This window comes from Haliotis rufescens, unplaced genomic scaffold, assembly GCF_023055435.1.
Source record: "Haliotis rufescens isolate VD_foot unplaced genomic scaffold, xgHalRufe1.0.p SCAF_3, whole genome shotgun sequence".
Taxonomy (NCBI): Eukaryota; Metazoa; Mollusca; class Gastropoda; order Lepetellida; family Haliotidae; genus Haliotis; species Haliotis rufescens.
Window position 1 is genome coordinate 25,891,881 of NW_025964001.1, and position 18,408 is coordinate 25,910,288.

The 18,408-nt window shown below is 38.2% G+C and overlaps 2 protein-coding genes across 2 annotated transcripts; both read left to right on the forward strand.

The window, feature by feature from the left end:
- Window positions 1–4,344, forward strand: LOC124146500 (galactosylgalactosylxylosylprotein 3-beta-glucuronosyltransferase 1-like). The gene is made up of 5 exons (XM_046516818.2): window positions 1–104; window positions 1,351–1,832; window positions 2,863–2,949; window positions 3,308–3,517; window positions 4,051–4,344. Exons 1-5 carry the CDS (start codon window positions 26–28, stop codon window positions 4,150–4,152), a joined length of 960 nt encoding a protein of 319 aa, XP_046372774.2. The 5' UTR covers window positions 1–25; the 3' UTR covers window positions 4,153–4,344.
- A 1,481-nt stretch (window positions 4,345–5,825) lies between these two features.
- On the forward strand, window positions 5,826–9,986 carry LOC124146213 (galactosylgalactosylxylosylprotein 3-beta-glucuronosyltransferase 2-like). Its single transcript, XM_046516404.1, has 6 exons — window positions 5,826–5,901; window positions 7,853–8,048; window positions 8,148–8,283; window positions 8,679–8,765; window positions 9,211–9,417; window positions 9,881–9,986. The coding sequence occupies exons 1-6, from the start codon at window positions 5,826–5,828 to the stop codon at window positions 9,935–9,937; spliced, it is 759 nt and encodes a 252-aa protein (XP_046372360.1). The 3' UTR covers window positions 9,938–9,986.
- Window positions 9,987–18,408: the final 8,422 nt, after the last annotated feature.

Sequence of the window (18,408 nt, forward strand, 5' to 3'; positions counted from 1 at the left end):
TATTAACCAGTGGATAAAACTGTTCATGATGTTTCTTGGAATTCGTAAGCTTATCTTATCAGGGATCCTTTTGTTTGGAATTGTGTGGATTACCTTTACAATTGGTAAGTGTGTTTTCTCTTATCCAAGTACACGTTACTCACATGGCTGGCCACAAATACCCCCGTGTCCGTCACGAAGGAAATATATGTTTATGCTTCCTTAAAAAATACAACCACGGCGTACAGTAGCTCAATTGATTGCTTAAGAATATAATGCAAGATCACAGTTCAGGGTTCCTTGGACACCCAGATTGAGGTATCCGGTGAGGTATCCGGTGCTGGATTCCAGGAGGCGTGCTTTCCGTTGAGGGGTCCATTGCCGGATACCTCACGAAGAAAATATATAGATTACCTTTACAGTTGGCAAGTGTGTTTTCTCTTATCCAAGTAACCGCTACTCACATGGCTGGCCACAAATACCCCCGTGTCCGTCACGAAGGAAATATATGTTTATGCTTCCTTAAAAAATACAACCACGGCGTACAGTAGCTCAACTGATTGCTTAAGAATATAATGCAAGATCACAGTTCAGGGTTCCTTGGACACCCAGATTGAGGTATCCGGTGAGGTATCCGGTGCTGGATTCCAGGAGGCGTGCTTTCCGTTGAGGGGTCCATTGCCGGATACCTCACGAAGGAAATATATAGATTACCTTTACAGTTGGTAAGTGTGTTTTCTCTTATCCAAGTACACGTTACTCACATGGCTGGCCACAAATACCCCCGTGTCCGTCACGACGGAAATATATGTTTATGCTTCCTTAAAAAATACAACCACGGCGTACAGTAGCTCAACTGATTGCTTAAGAATATAATGCAAGATCACAGTTCAGGGTTCCTTGGACACCCAGATTGGGGTATCCGGTGAGGTATCCGGTGCTGGATTCCAGGAGGCGTGCTTTCCGTTGAGGGGTCCATTGCCGGATACCTCACGAAGGAAATATATAGATTACCTTTACAGTTGGTAAGTGTGTTTTCTCTTATCCAAGTACACGTTACTCACATGGCTGGCCACAAATACCCCCATGTCCCTCACGAAGGAAATATATGTTTATGCTTCCTTATAAAATACAACCACGGCGTATTGCTTAAGAATATAATGCAAGATCACAGTTCAGGGTTTTATTTAATTCAAGCTAATAAATGTCATATAACGGTATCACATACAAAAATCCATTAAACACCCATTTTTGGATTAACAGATTTGGATTTCCAGTTTAAGTGGATACGAATTATGCCGAAACTGACAAAGGCCATGAAGTTTTCGTCCGTTTCAAACATATGTGAAGCTCTATTAAACTTTTTTCCAGGATGGTGCCACCTACGTAAAAGAAACAAAGAGCACGTCTTGCTCAGAAACAGTGATATGACTATGCATCTTGATGGTGAAAGAACAGGTCTTCGGGTATTCGATCCATCTATGCCAGTGATATATGCCATAACACCAACATATGCTCGAATTGAGCAAAAGGCCGAACTTACAAGGTTGTCACAGACGTTGCTTCATCTGCCCAATTTTCACTGGATACTTGTAGAAGATGATATGAACAAAACTAATCTGGTGGTGAACCTTTTACGGTCAAGCGGGCTCTCATATACACACTTGCATGCTTTAACACCAGCAGATAGGAAATTGAAACCAACAGAATCTCATAGTTCAAAACCAAGAGGTGTATCCCAGAGGAATGCAGGGTTGTCATGGATACGGCGTTATTTAGATCCAGACAAACATCCTGGAGTTGTATATTTTGCTGATGATGATAACACATATGATTTAAGGATATTTGCTGAGGTGAGTTATACGGATATTATTTATTTGTTTGTTTAATGACGCTATCAGCAACATTCCAGAGAACGGCGGTCTTTAAATAATAATATGGCCCAGACAATCCAGCGATTGACATCACGAGCATCGATCTACGCAACTAGGATACGATGACACACTTAAACCTAGTCAGTGAGCTTGACAACCCGATCCAGTTAGTCGCCTCTTACGACAAGCATGGTCTAACACGGATCTTCACGGGTGTGGACATGTATTAAATCAAACATTTTTGTAATACAAAGTATACAAGAGTTTAGCAATTTTGTGATATGAAAGTATATCCGATATTTAAGATTTGTTTAATATGAAAGTATATATCAATGTGGAATATTGTTTTAAAAACACATAAAAATCGACAAAAACATTTCCATAATCATACGAAATCTCTGCCAAAAGCAGATTCCAATGTTCCATTCCGACGATATCATAAGCATGTGTTTATGAATCAAAAAGTGATGATACCAGGTGTTCGCGAAAAGGTGAGCGTATCCTGCCTCTCCTGAGGCACTCGTCACAAAGACATACAAAAGCATGTGTGAACAACCGCTCTTTGGGATCACAATTTAGATAGCAAGTTAAGTTGACAAGCAAAGCTCTTATATAACTAGTGAATGATGAGGCAGAGAACATGCCAGCAATCCATGCTTGTCGCCAAACGAGCAAAGAGAGGCAATGCGATTCCATTCGTGGATAGCATACTGTTGTAACAAAAGTCACGAAATCATTAGATCGAAAGATTCTGTCACCTCGGAGGACTGTGCTTATTATTTCGCAAATGTCCCCTCATTATTATAATTATGCATCTCCAGTTGATAAAAATATCGCACCGCCTAATTTCATTTTCATTTATAGTGAACAATGCATGGACAAGCCACCTTCATGAATGATAAGTCAACGTGAATGTTGGACCTACAAACATGTACCCAATATACAGCATACTACATTTTCTGTTGTTGTACGATGCTTCTCTGAATAACTATTGGATGCTTTATTTCAGATGCGGATGACAAAAGGGGTTTCTGTGTGGCCAGTGGGGTTTACAGGAGGTCTGAAATATGCTGCACCCGTCGTAAAAAATGGAAAGGTCATCCGAGGGTTTTTTTCAATTCTAATTTGACATTAGTATTTCTATGGATTCATCTGGCAAAATCATATGTATCACAATTCTATCATGAATTTGGAAATTACACGATTCTGATTGGTGAATCAGAAGTATCAAATCACCTTAAAACCACCTCAGCTTGAAACATCATCACCGCGCCGCTGAAGATTATTTTACTAAACAAAGTACTTTATTCTCAGTCATTTTCGAAGGTCATTTTACTATAAAGAGACTTATATGACAGAGAAAATAGGTAGGGCTCGCTAAGGATTGAATTTAACGCGGGTTTAGGCAGGTCGAATGATTAAAAACTTGAATATTATCCAAATATCTTTTCCAGGTGACTGGTTGGTTCACAGGATGGGCTCCGGAAAGGCCATTTGCTATTGACATGGCAGGTTTTGCAATCAACCTTAAACTATTCTTCCAATATCCTAAGGCACAGTTCTTTAACTATAACGTCAAAAGCGGGTATCAAGAATCCAGTATCCTGTTAGCACTCAACACAACATTGGACGGCCTTGAACCGTTAGCAGATAATTGCACAAAGGTGGGTGTTAATTCAAGCTGAAACGACATACCACTTATCATGTATACTGGTAACGCGGTACAGTTTGATTATGGTAAATCTATCTGTCATGTATGCAGTATACTGCAATTTGTTTTCCTTGTTTAGTCTAACACATGGATGTTATATGACGTTTCCGTTTCCAGTTAGGGTTTAGAATATTATTTGGGGGCCGTCGGGTAGCCTAGTGGTTGAAGCGTTCGCTCGTCACGCCGAAGACCCGGGTTCGATTCCCGACATGGGTACAATGTGTGAAGCCCATTTCTGGTGTCCCCCGCCGTGATATTGCTGGAATAATTGCTAAAAGCGGCGTAAAATCATATTCACTCACTCACTAAAATATTATTTGGAAGCAAAACATGCTTTCTGAATTTATTAAATACATTTGTCAGCATGTTCCCTTTCGCTCGTGCTTCAAAGGATTCATTGATTTCCCTATTTGTGAATAACGTTTATGAATCATTTGCTAGGTTAATTATGACTTTTTAATCAACAGCATTTCGTTTTCTTTGAAGGTACTCGTGTGGCATACGAGAACAGGACAAATACAATTACTTGGGGAAAGTAGAATTAAATCGGAACTGCATAAGGGACCCTACTTTTCTATGGAAGTGTGACTACATATAATATTGTTACAATACAAAATCAAGACGGTAAGAAGAATGACAAACATGAAAGTGTGCTGCCTACGTTTACCAGAACAATATCCTAGGATACTGTCAAAAGGAACAGAGTTGCGGTTGAATAGTGATGGCAGATAACACATGGTCAAAAGAAGTGTATTTATGTTTTGTAAATCACGTGACTCTCGTGAGTGTTCTCAGTTAATATAACCATCATAATAAATATTCATTTCTCTTCAGTCAGCCTTTTTGTTCATACGATCTGAGATGTTGCATTTGCAGGGGCTTGCCTTGCCTTTGCATGTTTTTGTGACGGGTGCCACCGGTGGGGCAGGATACGCTCACCTTTTCGCGAACAAAAAGATAACGAGACATGAACATCCAGGAAGATCAAGTAGCAGTATTATAGATACATACACTACGATTGCATACACAAGGAATTAAAAATGCGGCACGTTTATGCGATGGTTTTGTATATGATCTGTTAATATATTAACGTATATGATCTAAGGCGAGATTTTTTATGCAATATTAACAATCATTTGTTATCAAAGTAAATTTTTCCTTTTCTTTTTGGGACACCATTTCTGAATTTTCCCAAGACCATTTGCCAGATCCTATGGGCCATTGTTTCAGTGACAAAAGACCATTTCGCACTTTTCCAGCAATATAACGACAGGGGACACCAGAAAAGGGATCCATACAAAAGGGAACGCTTGAAAGCCTGTTTTGTAGTAGATATGTCGAGGATATTTCCAAATTTGATGCATCAGTGACAAACATGGTTCCTATGTAATTCTCTATTACTGACTTGCACCACATGTTTTCGTGTTGCTTTAGAGTGATCTATTGCCTTGCCTGTGCATGTGTTTGAGATGGGCACTCGTAAATAATGAGTCATGATATAGTCGGAATCGTAGAATCATCTCTGCTATCAACAGAGAATTCATGTGAATATGAAGAGGGTTTTGTCATTTGTATCAACCACTAGGCTACCCGACCATATAAATTACGGTGTTGTCACAAGAACATGGCCATGGGTTCTAATGATGCTTTGTGAAATCTTCGTAGAAAGAGCTTTCTCGATTTTACCTCCAAAGTTGAGAAATATAGAGACGAAAGACAGGAGCTGCTAGAATATTGCTCAACACAAAGGCAACGTTGACTATTGGAAAGTTGCAGTTATCCCTCTTGCCATAAAGTCTTGTCGAGAAGTTCTTTATGTCATTATTCGTCTTATATTTTGTCATTACATCCATATAGTATTGCTGTACACAAACAGTCAAATACAATGATTCTCTGTCCATCCTATAAAGTCGACTGCAGTTAAGGTTGGAGGGATTTTTGGAACCGAAATATTGGTAGTTACAATTGGAAACATTTCTGTTGACCCCGATCTCTTGTGATAAACGCCAACATAACCCAGAAAGGGTACACTAAATGCCACAGATGACGTTTTCAGTTCGACACGACAGGTCTTCTAAACGTTTTATGCAGTATGTTTTGTTGTACAGTTAGACTTGAATTCAGGATCAGTTATCAAAATAGGACAAGTGTTGCAAATCCACAGATACTTCTGAGAAGTTGACTTTGTAAATATCTTGTATGTATGTCTCTTTGTGATGTATTAGTCCTTGTGAGAACCCTTCTATGTAAACGAAGCTGCTATGTCGCTACGCAGGATCTCGCATCAAGCTACACGGACGGATATCTACCAGAACACGGACTACGTTTATTACATCGGTATGGCCACATGTTAACAGGATAGATTGCCTCATACACTTTGAGCAGACATCGTTGAAGATATATTGACAGTGAATGTAAAATACGTCACCACAATTTCACTTGCAAGAGGTATGCTAAAAGGTTGGTGAAAGATGGTTAGGACGAGCTTTGTCTGAGCGGTCGCTAGCCTTCTGTGACCAGTTAACAAAATCCTTGAGATACATATGGCATACCGAATCCCTACAAAATGTACGCTTTTATACCCATTTTTACATAATCGATTGCATTATTGCTGCATGCAAGACTTTTTGCCATCAGATCATCCTTTACTGCTGAGGTTGCGTTTGTGTTAAACGTTTTCATATTTTCGAATCCAATTTGAACACCTGAAAGGTTTTTCATATATGCAACCGAATGGAAAGGCGTGTCACAGGAACTTTTGTTCCTGAGTATACATGTAAGGTCTATCCATGTCGTTAAAGGTCGACCACCATTGCGCACAAGCGCTAAATATGATGTTTGAATGATCATATAGAACGCGAAAATAATGATGAAGAAATAGTTGTTTTTTTCGGAAGGGTCCCTAGGTATGTCCATCAGAATGTTAATATCAATTCTTTAAAAAAAAAACTCAGGTATTTTTTTTAATTTATGAACAAACAGGTGAAATAAACATCAATACCGTTCTAATAAGAATATCAATTTACGAAACCCTCGCACAGATGTGAGCGTGTAAACTGCGCCTTCCGTGGCCTGCCTCAGCTTCACTTTACTTTAGCATAGCCAAATAGGATTTGTCATCAACAACTGTTCAACATGCCCCCGAAGAGAGGAAACCGTTGTTTTTCCCTCCTGGTTCCCCCTGTACTGGTTTCTGTTTGTTTTATCATATGTTTCGGTAAGTGTCATACTTTTTAATAATACATGGCAGATTTACAACATGACTTTTGGTTGTATTTCAAAACAATTTCATACTGAGTATCATGATAATGTTATAACGTCTTATTTGAAGCTTCTGAGCAAAAGTATAGAAACTGAAGCTAGTATTACGAATGTTTCACATCCAATGTGTATTATGATGTCATCGGTGATTTTCAGCGATCCATTCATACAATTTTCCCCACTATTTATATCTATATATACGCCTAATGGAATCTGTTTCAAGACTGATTATCCTCTGGCGTTGACGGTTTACATTTATATATGCATGGCACCATTGTCTTCATTACTGTCAACCATACAAGTTAAACTATATCTGTTCGTCAGAAATAAAGCTTGACTATTCCTTCACTCCTTGCAAGAGTGTGCGAACCACAATCGTTATTCAATGTTGATTACAGAAATCCCCACTCGAGTATATACCTTGTCAGTCAATATATATTTAAAGGTAGACTAGACAGACTAATGTCTAGATCTCTGTGTGATGCCAAGCAGGATAGCGAAATTAACGAGTGTCATCCGTTGCTATTTTTCACGACTTGTGGCTTATGGTGGGTTTAAAGTTTGTATTTCCTTCACACAAGAGCAAAACAGCCAGACGTTTATTTAACATATAACGTTGAGCTGCGTCGATCGGTAGACAAGTTATCGGGCGAAACAAAAAAACCTCATACTGTATTTCATAGTTCAATGTCATTTTGGCATTGCGTTGCATATAGTATATATATTAAATATTGGCATCTTATATATTAATTCAGTTGATTTACCTTTCACAGACGAAGTGATAACATATTCTCAGTGATGTAGAGCACTGTCTCTGGATTTTATTGTTTATCACATGACATGTCATCCTTTTCCTTTATAGAGATGTGGTTTTCAAAAGTAAATTCAAGAACTCGATTACATACAGTGGAAGTATTGTTGAAACAGAAGCAAGAAACTCTTCTGGCCTCTTACAGAAGTTACAGAGAACAATTGAGAGTTAAGGACAATGAAATAAAAGAAATTTCAAACAGATATAAACTTGCAGCGGCGAGAATACTAAACCTTTCTCTGAATCTTGAAACTCGGAGAAATAGTTCGAAGGATCTTCCAGTGATATATGCCATTACACCAACACACGCACGCAGTCAACAGAAGGCCGAACTTACAAGGCTATCTCAGACGTTTCTTCACATGTCCAGTTTTCACTGGATTGTGGTGGAAGATTCCAGGAAGAAATCTCGGTTAGTCGCCAACTTGTGAAGAAACTGTGGTGTGTCATACACACATTTGTGTGTTTTGACACCTTCAGACTCCCAGTTAAATATTGGTGGTCTCGTGAGAAAATCAGCAAAAGGAGTGGAACAAAGAAACCTCGGGATATCTTGGCTGCGGAAAAACGTGGACCTGGAAACTCAGCCTGGTGTTGTATATTTTGCTGATGATGATAACACGTACGACTTGCGAATTTTTGCCGAGGTAAAATCTTACGTGACAAATACCAGGAAAGTGGGGACACCTATGGTTATAATTGGCGAATTCCTGTTTCAGTGTGCTCTGTAGTTGTTTTATTTAAGATTAAGAATAAGAACGATTTTAGTTTTTACATAAAGTGTATATGACTATTGTTGAAGCCCTTTGGATTGCCTCCCTTATCTGCCATACACGTGCTCGCGGGTTTCACCAAAATGGTCTACGTTTAAGACCTCTATCACTTAGGACGTTCCTCCAACATCAAGCAAATACGCCGTGATATGAGTGAAAAACTGTTAAAACTCCCTCGCTATCTACTTCATCTCATGAATGAAACTTTAATTTACATTACTTACCATTTTCTGTTTCACAAATTATGTACACTAGTGTGTTTCCCGTAGATGCGACGGACTCGGAAGATTTCTGTATGGCCCGTTGGACTTGTTGGAGACCTGAGATATGAAGCGCCTGTTGTGAAGAATGGGAAGGTAGAATAACATTAATTGTGTTCCTGTTACAGTTGTTCGTGTTACTGTACAGTACAAATAACATGGCCATTCCTGGTATATGGGGCATCATGGAATTTGGGGTATCCTGGTAGGAAAGCCTATTTTTTATTCTTTTGGTTTGGGATAAAGAAAATTTTGTAAAAAAAATAATTTGTTCCAGTAAACATATGGAAAAAAATATGTTTTACAATAAAAATAGTAACACCATTTTATTGCTCCTGTTTCTTTTAAAATACCATTGCCATTCCTGGTATTTGAACTACCTTTTATTAGCGAATCATCGTTACGGAGTAATGTACTTTGCAAAAACGTTCTTTTCAAAGGTGTCTGAAAATCTCGTGTCTGCACTGTTCCGGACTAATGATGTTCCACTGTCTAGGACCACATCGTTGATGCGACTCTAAAGCATTTTCTCTCACTACAGGTGACTGGTTGGCGGGTGAGCTATGATCCAAGTCGAAAGTTCGCTACAGACATGGCAGGTTTTGCTATGAACCTTCGTCTTTTCTTTGAACATCCTGATCTTCAATTTTCCCATTACACACGACCAGGATCTCAGGAATCCTATATCATCTCGAAGACCAATATAACCTTGAATGATCTTGAGCCTCTGGCTGATAACTGTACAAAGGTATGCATTGCCATGTTTTTACTCACTTTTCGGGACAGCCTCCGTGGTCTAGTTGAAGAGCGTCCGCCCGGAGAGCGTAAGGCCCCGGCCGCGTTATACCAAAGGACGTGAAATGATGGTTGTAACCCTGCACGATGCTCCGCATTAAGGGGTAATGGCATGGTATCTCAGTGGGCTAGCACTATAAAATCGATATAAGTCCGGACTAGTACAGGCAGACACACACACACACACACACACACACACACACACACACACACACACACACACACACACACACACACACACACACACACACACACATACATACATACATGCACGTTGCAATGTAAGTGCAATAATCTTGGACGCGACGTTGAGCCCCATTTCACCTCACCTTGATGTTTCACTTCCAATGATTTGTTCTGATACAATACTGCTCAAAGCGTCAATCACATTCACTCATTCACTCTTTCTTTGACAGGTACTTGTGTGGCACACTAGGGCGCTACCCCCAAACTTACAAAGGAAGATAAAATGAAGGTGAAATTCGACCATGGATCTAACTTCATTGTTGAAGTATAGTGAAGTCATATTATCCACGATATATATCATGTGGATAAAACATATTAATTTTGCTTTGATTTCGCCATTAGAACCATTTTCGCCATTTTGTTAAGGGAGACAACACTCCACGGTCTTGTGACCACTCCACTGATTGGACTGCCGAAGAGTGCCCCGATGAGTGAATTATCATGAGTAAAATGTGCGAAAGTAATTGAAGGAAGGACATGACACAATACATACAGTTTGCATTTATATATTCTTTTCATCAAACACTGCAAAGTCTTTTAAATGCCCTTACATATTTAAATTAAAACTCATTTGATCAAGCATGGCTGGAGGAGGACTGCCTTGTGGCGTAATGCAACGAACACTGACTTTTAATTAAATTGTATAGGTGGCGGGTTCTACCTGTAGTGCAGGAGATTCTTACTCTTTTCGCGAACACCTGCTGTATATCACTTATTTTCAGTGATCCATTCATCTAGATTGGTAAAAAACGTTTTATTACAACAAAGGTCTTTTATATCGATGAAAACGTCTTGATCGCCATTTTGTTTGAAGCAAGTGCAAGAGTTAGGAGAGGTGGAATTTGATTGTTCAGTAGGGGAGGGGGGACATGGAGAGGACATAACATGTAATAGTCAATGGTGGCGCTAAACTCCAGCATAGAAATTCCAACGTAGTTCGGCAAGGGTGGAAACTGGACTTTTAAAGTTAGTTAACTCCCTTGCCTCGGGAAGATACAGAGGGAGGAAAGAGTTTAGCTGCTTACATTATGATTACTTGTCACCTTGCATAATGTTATTTTGCGTTGCTAGAGGCTGAGGGCTGTAACGTTAATGCCGTTATTCAATATTACCATTGATTTCATTGGTGTGAGCAGTGGGAAAATAAATCGTTGTGAACTCGAGGAAAATAAATCATTGTGAACTGGATAGTTACATGCTTATATTTTCTAATCCATACTTTCATATCCAAAATGATACCAACATTTATAAGGCATGGACATATTTGCAAATTCTGTCATTTACAAATGTGTCCACTTGTAAACTTAAATTGTTTTCTTTGTTTGCTGTTTAACGCCACACTCAGCAACATGACAGCTATATGACGGCGGTCTGTACATAATCGAGCCTTAATCGAACCAAGTCAGTGGGTCTGACCGCCCAATTCCGTTAGTCGCCCATTACGACAAGCACAGTCGCCTTTTACTTGTCGTAAGAGGCGACTAACGAAATTTTTTGTCAGATGGTCCAGACCCTAGTTCATTGAAAGGGAAATCATTTGAAATATGTCATGTTTGAGCATTTATTCGCTCGTTAGGTACGTTTTGAAAAGACTCGTTGTAAGATAAATGGTATCTGACAGGCACGAGTGCAGTAATCTGTTTCTTACACACCCTAAAATCGCACCTTTTTAGCATCGAATCGATGCATTTTGTCTATTCTCATGATCGCAGTGGCCCATTCATTCATAACACCACGGTCATAAATGACGTCATCCGACGTACTGCTTACTACTCATGGATATTGTGACCCTACACCTAAACTTTAAAAGGTTTCCGCCATCTGTGGATTATCAAGGCGACGATGATAATGCAAACTAGATATATAAGATCAATGAACCCCAATGATGCCGAGTAAAAAAAGTTCAACAATGTTTTATGACATTGCCGGTGACCGACTTTTACAAAATGGCGTGTTCACTGACAACAGTACGCAGGATTTTCAGAGGAGGATTTGCCGCCAAAATTTGAAAGCGTCCACTTGTGTGTCTTAAGGAACATTAATGACATTTATGGACATGATAAATTCAACCGAATAATTAAACAAAAGAATCATATATTTGTAAATGTTGAAACTATGCTTATAAGCCATTGTTCACAATATAGCCAACAGTATGTAAAATCGATACAGATATACAATCCTTAAACTCATAAAGCTATCAATATAAAAACATTGATGAAAACCCTATTATATTTACATGTAAAGATAAAAGGCATATTCTTCCCTTCTAGGTCTTTACGAACGGACTTTAAACAGTTCTCTTCATCTCTAAATGCTCAACTCTTATAAGTGGTTATTTGAATATGTTATGTTAAAGAAATATATAAGGCCAATGCGAGAGTATGACCACTCGACATAAAAGGCAAAACGAGGTGAAAATTATATGAAGATATTTAAATATTTATATAATACATACATCTTCTACTTGTTATACTCTAATATGAAGTTAATATTTCTACAGTATATGAAATGTAAGAAAATTAAAAGTTATTATATCAGGGTAACATCATTCAATCCAGTTAAATGATGTCATTATAGACAAATAATAAAAAGATTATTTATTATGATAGTAGAACACTCAGTCGTCTGATTGTTTTACTACCACTGGTCTGTTAAAATAGCTCTCACTTGCCAACTGTCATATTGTTATACCATCAGTATCAATATTGTATTATGATATTGCCTCATATAAATATACTACTCAACATTTTCTAAGGACCGAAATAGCCATATATAGTCAAGATGTGGCCCTTGGCAAATATTGAGTGGTAAACACACAATTACTGAATTGTACCCTGTACCACTGTGAGTGGTTTGGGTGAAATAAAGAACATGAACTTGAACTTGAACTCCAAACGACCTCCGCAAAGAGGGATACAAAGTGATTCTGAATCAAACAATAATAATTCTCAAAGCAACAAAATCATATTGATACTCAAAGTTACCAGTTGAAATAAATAACCTACATTAGCGCTTTTGAATCATTTGCCAGGTTAATCGTGACTTTTTAATGAACAATATTTTGTTTTCTTTGAACCTACTCGTGTGGCATAGGAGAACAGAAGAAACAAAATTATCTGGGGAAAGTAGAATTAAATCGAAACTGCACAAGGGACCCTACTTTTCTAAGGAAGTGTAACTACATATAATATTGTAACAATACAAAATCAGGACGGAAAGAAGAATAACAAATATGAAAGTGTGCTGTCTACGTTTACCAGAACAATATCCTAGGATATTGTCAAAAAGAACAGAGTTGCGGTTGAATAGAGATGGTAGACAACACATGGTCAAAAGAAGTGTATTTATGTTTTGTAAATCATGTGACTCCCTTGAGCTAATATAAACATCATAATAAATATTCATTTCTCAGTCAGCCTTTTTGGTCATACGATCTGAGATGTTGCATTTGCAGGGACTAGACTTGCCTTTGCATGTGTTTGTGATGGGTGCCACCGGTTGGGAAGCATAAGCTCACCTTTTCGCGAAAACCTGGTATCATCACTATCTGCTTGAATCGTAAACACATGCTCATGATACAGTCGGGGTCATATGATTATGAAGATTTTTGTATCGCTGTTAATGTATTTAATGTATCTCGACGGCGGTGGTCTTTGCTACTGTTTTGGGTGGGTAGATAATATATTAACATACAGTCAAACTCCCTAATCTCGAAACAGGCAGGACCCAGTTGCAACTTCGAGATACCTGGGCATTCCAGATAACGAGACATGAACATCCAGGAAGATCAAGTAGCAGTATTATAGATACATACACTACGATTGTATACACAAGGAATTAAGAATGCAGCACGTTTATGTGAACGTTTTATTATATGACCTGTTAATATATTAACGTATATGATCTAAGGCGAGATTTTCTTTATGTGATATTAACAATATCAAAATAAATTTGTCCTGTTCTTATTGGGAATTTTCCCAAGACCATTTTCCAGCTCCAACTCAGAAATGGGCCATTGTTTCAGTGACAAAAGACCATTTAGCACTATTCCAGCAATATAACGACGGGGGACACCAGAAAAGGGCTCCATACATGCACTAATGTGGAAATCCAACCCGGACATTCGACATGACGTACAAACGCTTGAAAGCCTGTTTTGTAGTAATTGTGTGGAGGACATTTCCAAATTTGACGTATCAGTGACACAAATGGTTCCTATGTAATTCACTATATTGACTTGCACCACATGTTTACGTGTTGTTTCAGGATGAACTATTGACCTGCCTTTGCATCTGTTTGTGATGGGCACCCGTGAATAGTGAGTCATGATATAGTCGGAATCGTAGAATCATCTCTGCTATCAGCAGAATATTCATGTGAATATGGAGAGGGGTTTTGTAATTTGTACCAACCACTACCCGACCCAAAAATTACGATGTTGTCACAAGAACATAGGTTCTAATGATGCTTTGTGAAATCTTCGTAGTAAGAGCTTTCTCGATTGTACCTCAAAAGTTGAGAAATATAGAGACCAAAGACTGGAGCTGCTAAAATATTGCTCAACATAAAGGCAACGTTGACTATTGGAAAGTTGAAGTTATCCCTCTTGTCATACAGTCTTGTGGAGAAGTTTTTGTGTCATTATTCGTCTTATATTTTGTCATTCCATCCATATAGTATTGCTGTACACAAACAGTCGAATACAATGATTCTCTGGACATCATATAAGGTCGACTGCAGTTGGAGGTTGGAGGGATTTTCAGAACTAGATACATTTGGAAACATTTCTGTTAACCCCTATCTCTTGTGATCTCTAGATGACGTTTGCAGTTCGACATGACAGGTCTTCTAAACGTTTTATGCAGTATGTTTAGCTGTACAGTTAGACTTGAATTCAGGATCAGTTATCAAAATAGGGCAAGTGTTGCATTTCCACAGATACTTCTGAGAAGTTGACTTTGTAAATATCTTGTATGTATGTCTCCTTGTGATGTATTAGTCCTTGTGAGAACCCTCCTATGTAAACTAAGCTGCTATGTCGCTGCGCAGGATCTCGCATCAAGCTACACGGACGGAGATCTACCAGAACACGGAATACATGTTTTACATCGGCATGGCTACATGTCAACAACAGGATAGATTGCCTCATACACTTTGAGCAGACATCGTTGAAGATATATTGACAGTGAATGTAAAATACGTCACCACAATTTCACTTGCAAGAGGTTTGCTAAAAGGTTGGTGAAAGATGGTTAGGACGAGCTTTGTCTGAGCGGTCGCTTGCCTTCTGTGACCAGTTAACAAAATCCTTGAGATACATATGGCATACCGAATCCCTACAACATGTACGCTTTTATACCAATTTTTACATAATCGATTGCATTATTGCTGCATGCAAGACTTTTGCCATTAGATCATCTCTTTCTGCCGAGGTTGCGTTTTTGTTACATGTTTTCATATTTTCGTATCCAATTTGAACACCAGAAAGGTTTTTCATATATGCAACCGTTTGGAAAGGCGTGACAGGAACTTTTGTTCCTGAGTATACATGTAAGGTCTATTCATGTTGTTGAAGGTCGACCACCATTGCGCACAAGCCCTAAATATGATGTTTGAATTATCATTTAGAAGGCGAAAATAATAATGAAGAAATAGTTATTTTCGGAAGGGTCCTTTGATATGTCCATCAGAATGTTATATCAATTATTTAAAAAAGCTCAGGGATTATATTAATTTATGAACAAACAAGTGAAATAAACATCAATACGGTTCTGATAAGAATATCAATTTACGAAACCCTCGCACAGCTGTGGGCGTGAAAAGTGCGCCTTGCGTGGCCTGCCTCAGCTTCACTTTACTTTAGCATAGCCAAATAGGATTTGTCATCAACAACTGTTCAACATGCCCCCGAAGACAGGAAACCGTTACTGCTCAAAGCGTCAATCACATTCACTCATTCACTCTTTCTTTGACAGGTACTTGTGTGGCACACTAGGGCGCTACCCCCCAAGCTTACAAAGGAAGATCAAATGAAGGTGAAATTCGATCATGGATCCAACTTCATTGTTGAAGTATAGTGAAGTCATATTATCCACGATATATTTCCTGTTGGATAAAACATATTTAATTTTGCTTTGATTTCGCCATTAGAACCATTTTCGCCATTTTGTTAAGGGAGACAACGCTCCACGGTCTTGTGACCACTCCACTGATTGGACTGCCGAAGAGTGCCCCGATGAGTGAATTATCATGAGTAAAATGTGCGAAAGTAATTGAAGGAAGGACATGACACAATACATACAGTTTGCATTTATATATTCTTTTCATCAAACTCTGCAAAGTCTTTTAAATGCCCTTACATATTTAAATTAAAACTCATTTGATCAAGCATGGCTGGAGGGGGACTGCCTTGTGGCGTAATGCAACGGACACTGACTTTTAATCAAATTGTATAGGTGGCGGGTTCTACCTGTAGTGCAGGAGATTCTTACTCTTTTCGCGAACACCTGCTGTATATCACTTATTTTCAGTGATCCATTCATCTAATTTTGTAAAAAACGTTTTATTACAATAAAGGTCTTTTATATCGATGAAAACGTCTTGATCGCCGTTTTGTTTGAAGCAAGTGCAAGAGTTAGGAGAGGTGGAATTTGATTGTTCAGTAGGGGAGGGGGGACATGGAGAGGACATAACATGTAATAGTCAATGGTGGCGCTAAACTCCAGCATAGAAATTCCAACGTAGTTCGGCAAGGGTGGAAACTGGACTTTTAAAGTTAGTTAACTCCCTTGCCTCGGAAAGATACAGAGGGAGGAAAGAGTTTAGCTGCTTACATTATGATTACTTGTCACCTTGCAAAATGTTATTTTGCGTTGCTAGAGGCTGAGGGCTGTAACGTTAATGCCGTTATTCAATATTACCATTGATTTCATTGGTGTTAGCAGTGGGAAAATAAATCGTTGTGAACTCGAGGAAAATAAATCATTGTGAACTGGATAGTTACATGCTTATATTGTGTAAACCATACTTTCATATCCAAAATGATACCAACATTTATAAGGCATGGACATATTTGCAAATTCTGTCATTTACAAATGTGTCCACTTGTAAACTTAAATTGTTTTCTTTGTTTGCTGTTTAACGCCACACTCAGCAACATGACAGCTATATGACGGCGGTCTGTACATAATCGAGCCTTAATCGAACCAAGTCAGTGGGTCTGACCGCCCAATTCCGTTAGTCGCCCATTACGACAAGCACAGTCGCCTTTTACTTGTCGTAAGAGGCGACTAACGAAATTTTTTGTCAGATGGTCCAGACCCTAGTTCATTGAAAGGGAAATCATTTGAAATATGTCATGTTTGAGCATTTATTCGCTCGTTAGGTACGTTTTGAAAAGACTCGTTGTAAGATAAATGGTATCTGACAGGCACGAGTACAGTAATCTGTTTCTTACACACCCTAAAATCGCACCTTTTTAGCATCGAATCGATGCATTTTGTCTATTCTCATGATCGCAGTGGCCCATTCATTCATAACACCACGGTCATAAATGACGTCATCCGACGTACTGCTTACTACTCATGGATATTGTGACCCTACACCTAAACTTTAAAAGGTTTCCGCCATCTGTGGATTATCAAGGCGACGATGATAATGCAAACTAGATATATAAGATCAATGAACCCCAATGATGCCGAGTAAAAAAAGTTCAACAATGTTTTATGACATTGCCGGTGACCGACTTTTACAAAATGGCGTGTTCACTGACAACAGTACGCGGGATTTTCAGAGGAGGATTTGCCGCCAAAATTTGAAAGCGTCCACTTTTGTGTCTTAAGGAACATTAATGACATTTATGGACATGATAAATTCAACCGAATAATTAAACAAAAGAATCATATATTTGTAAATGTTGAAACTATGCTTATAAGCCATTGTTCACAATATAGCCAACAGTATGTAAAATCGATACAGATATACAATCCTTAAACTCATAAAGCTATCAATATAAAAACATTGATGAAAACCCTATTATATTTACATGTAAAGATAAAAAGGCATATTCTTCCCTTCTAGGTCTTTACGAACGGACTTTAAACAGTTCTCTTCATCTCTAAATGCTCAACTCTTATAAGTGGTTATTTGAATATGTTATGTTAAAGAAATATATAAGGCCAATGCGAGAGTATGACCACTCGATTTTCCTATGAAACATTAGACTTAAAAGGCAAAACGAGGTGAAAATTATATGAAGATATTTAAATATTTATATAATACATACATCTTCTACTTGTTATACTCTAATATGAAGTTAATATTTCTACAGTATATGAAATGTAAGAAAATTAAAAGTTATTATATCAGGGTAACATCATTCCATCCAGTTAAATGATGTCATTATAGACAAATAATAAAAAGATTATTTATTATGATAGTAGAACACTCAGTCGTCTGATTGTTTTACTACCACTGGTCTGTTAAAATAGCTCTCACTTGCCAACTGTCATATTGTCATACCATTAGTATCAATATTGTATTATGATATTGCCTCATATAAATATACTACTCAACATTTTCTAAGGACCGAAATAGCCATATATAGTCAAGATGTGGCCCTTGGCAAATATTGAGTGGTAAACACACAATTACTGAATTGTACCCTGTACCACTGTGAGTGGTTTGGGTGAAATAAAGA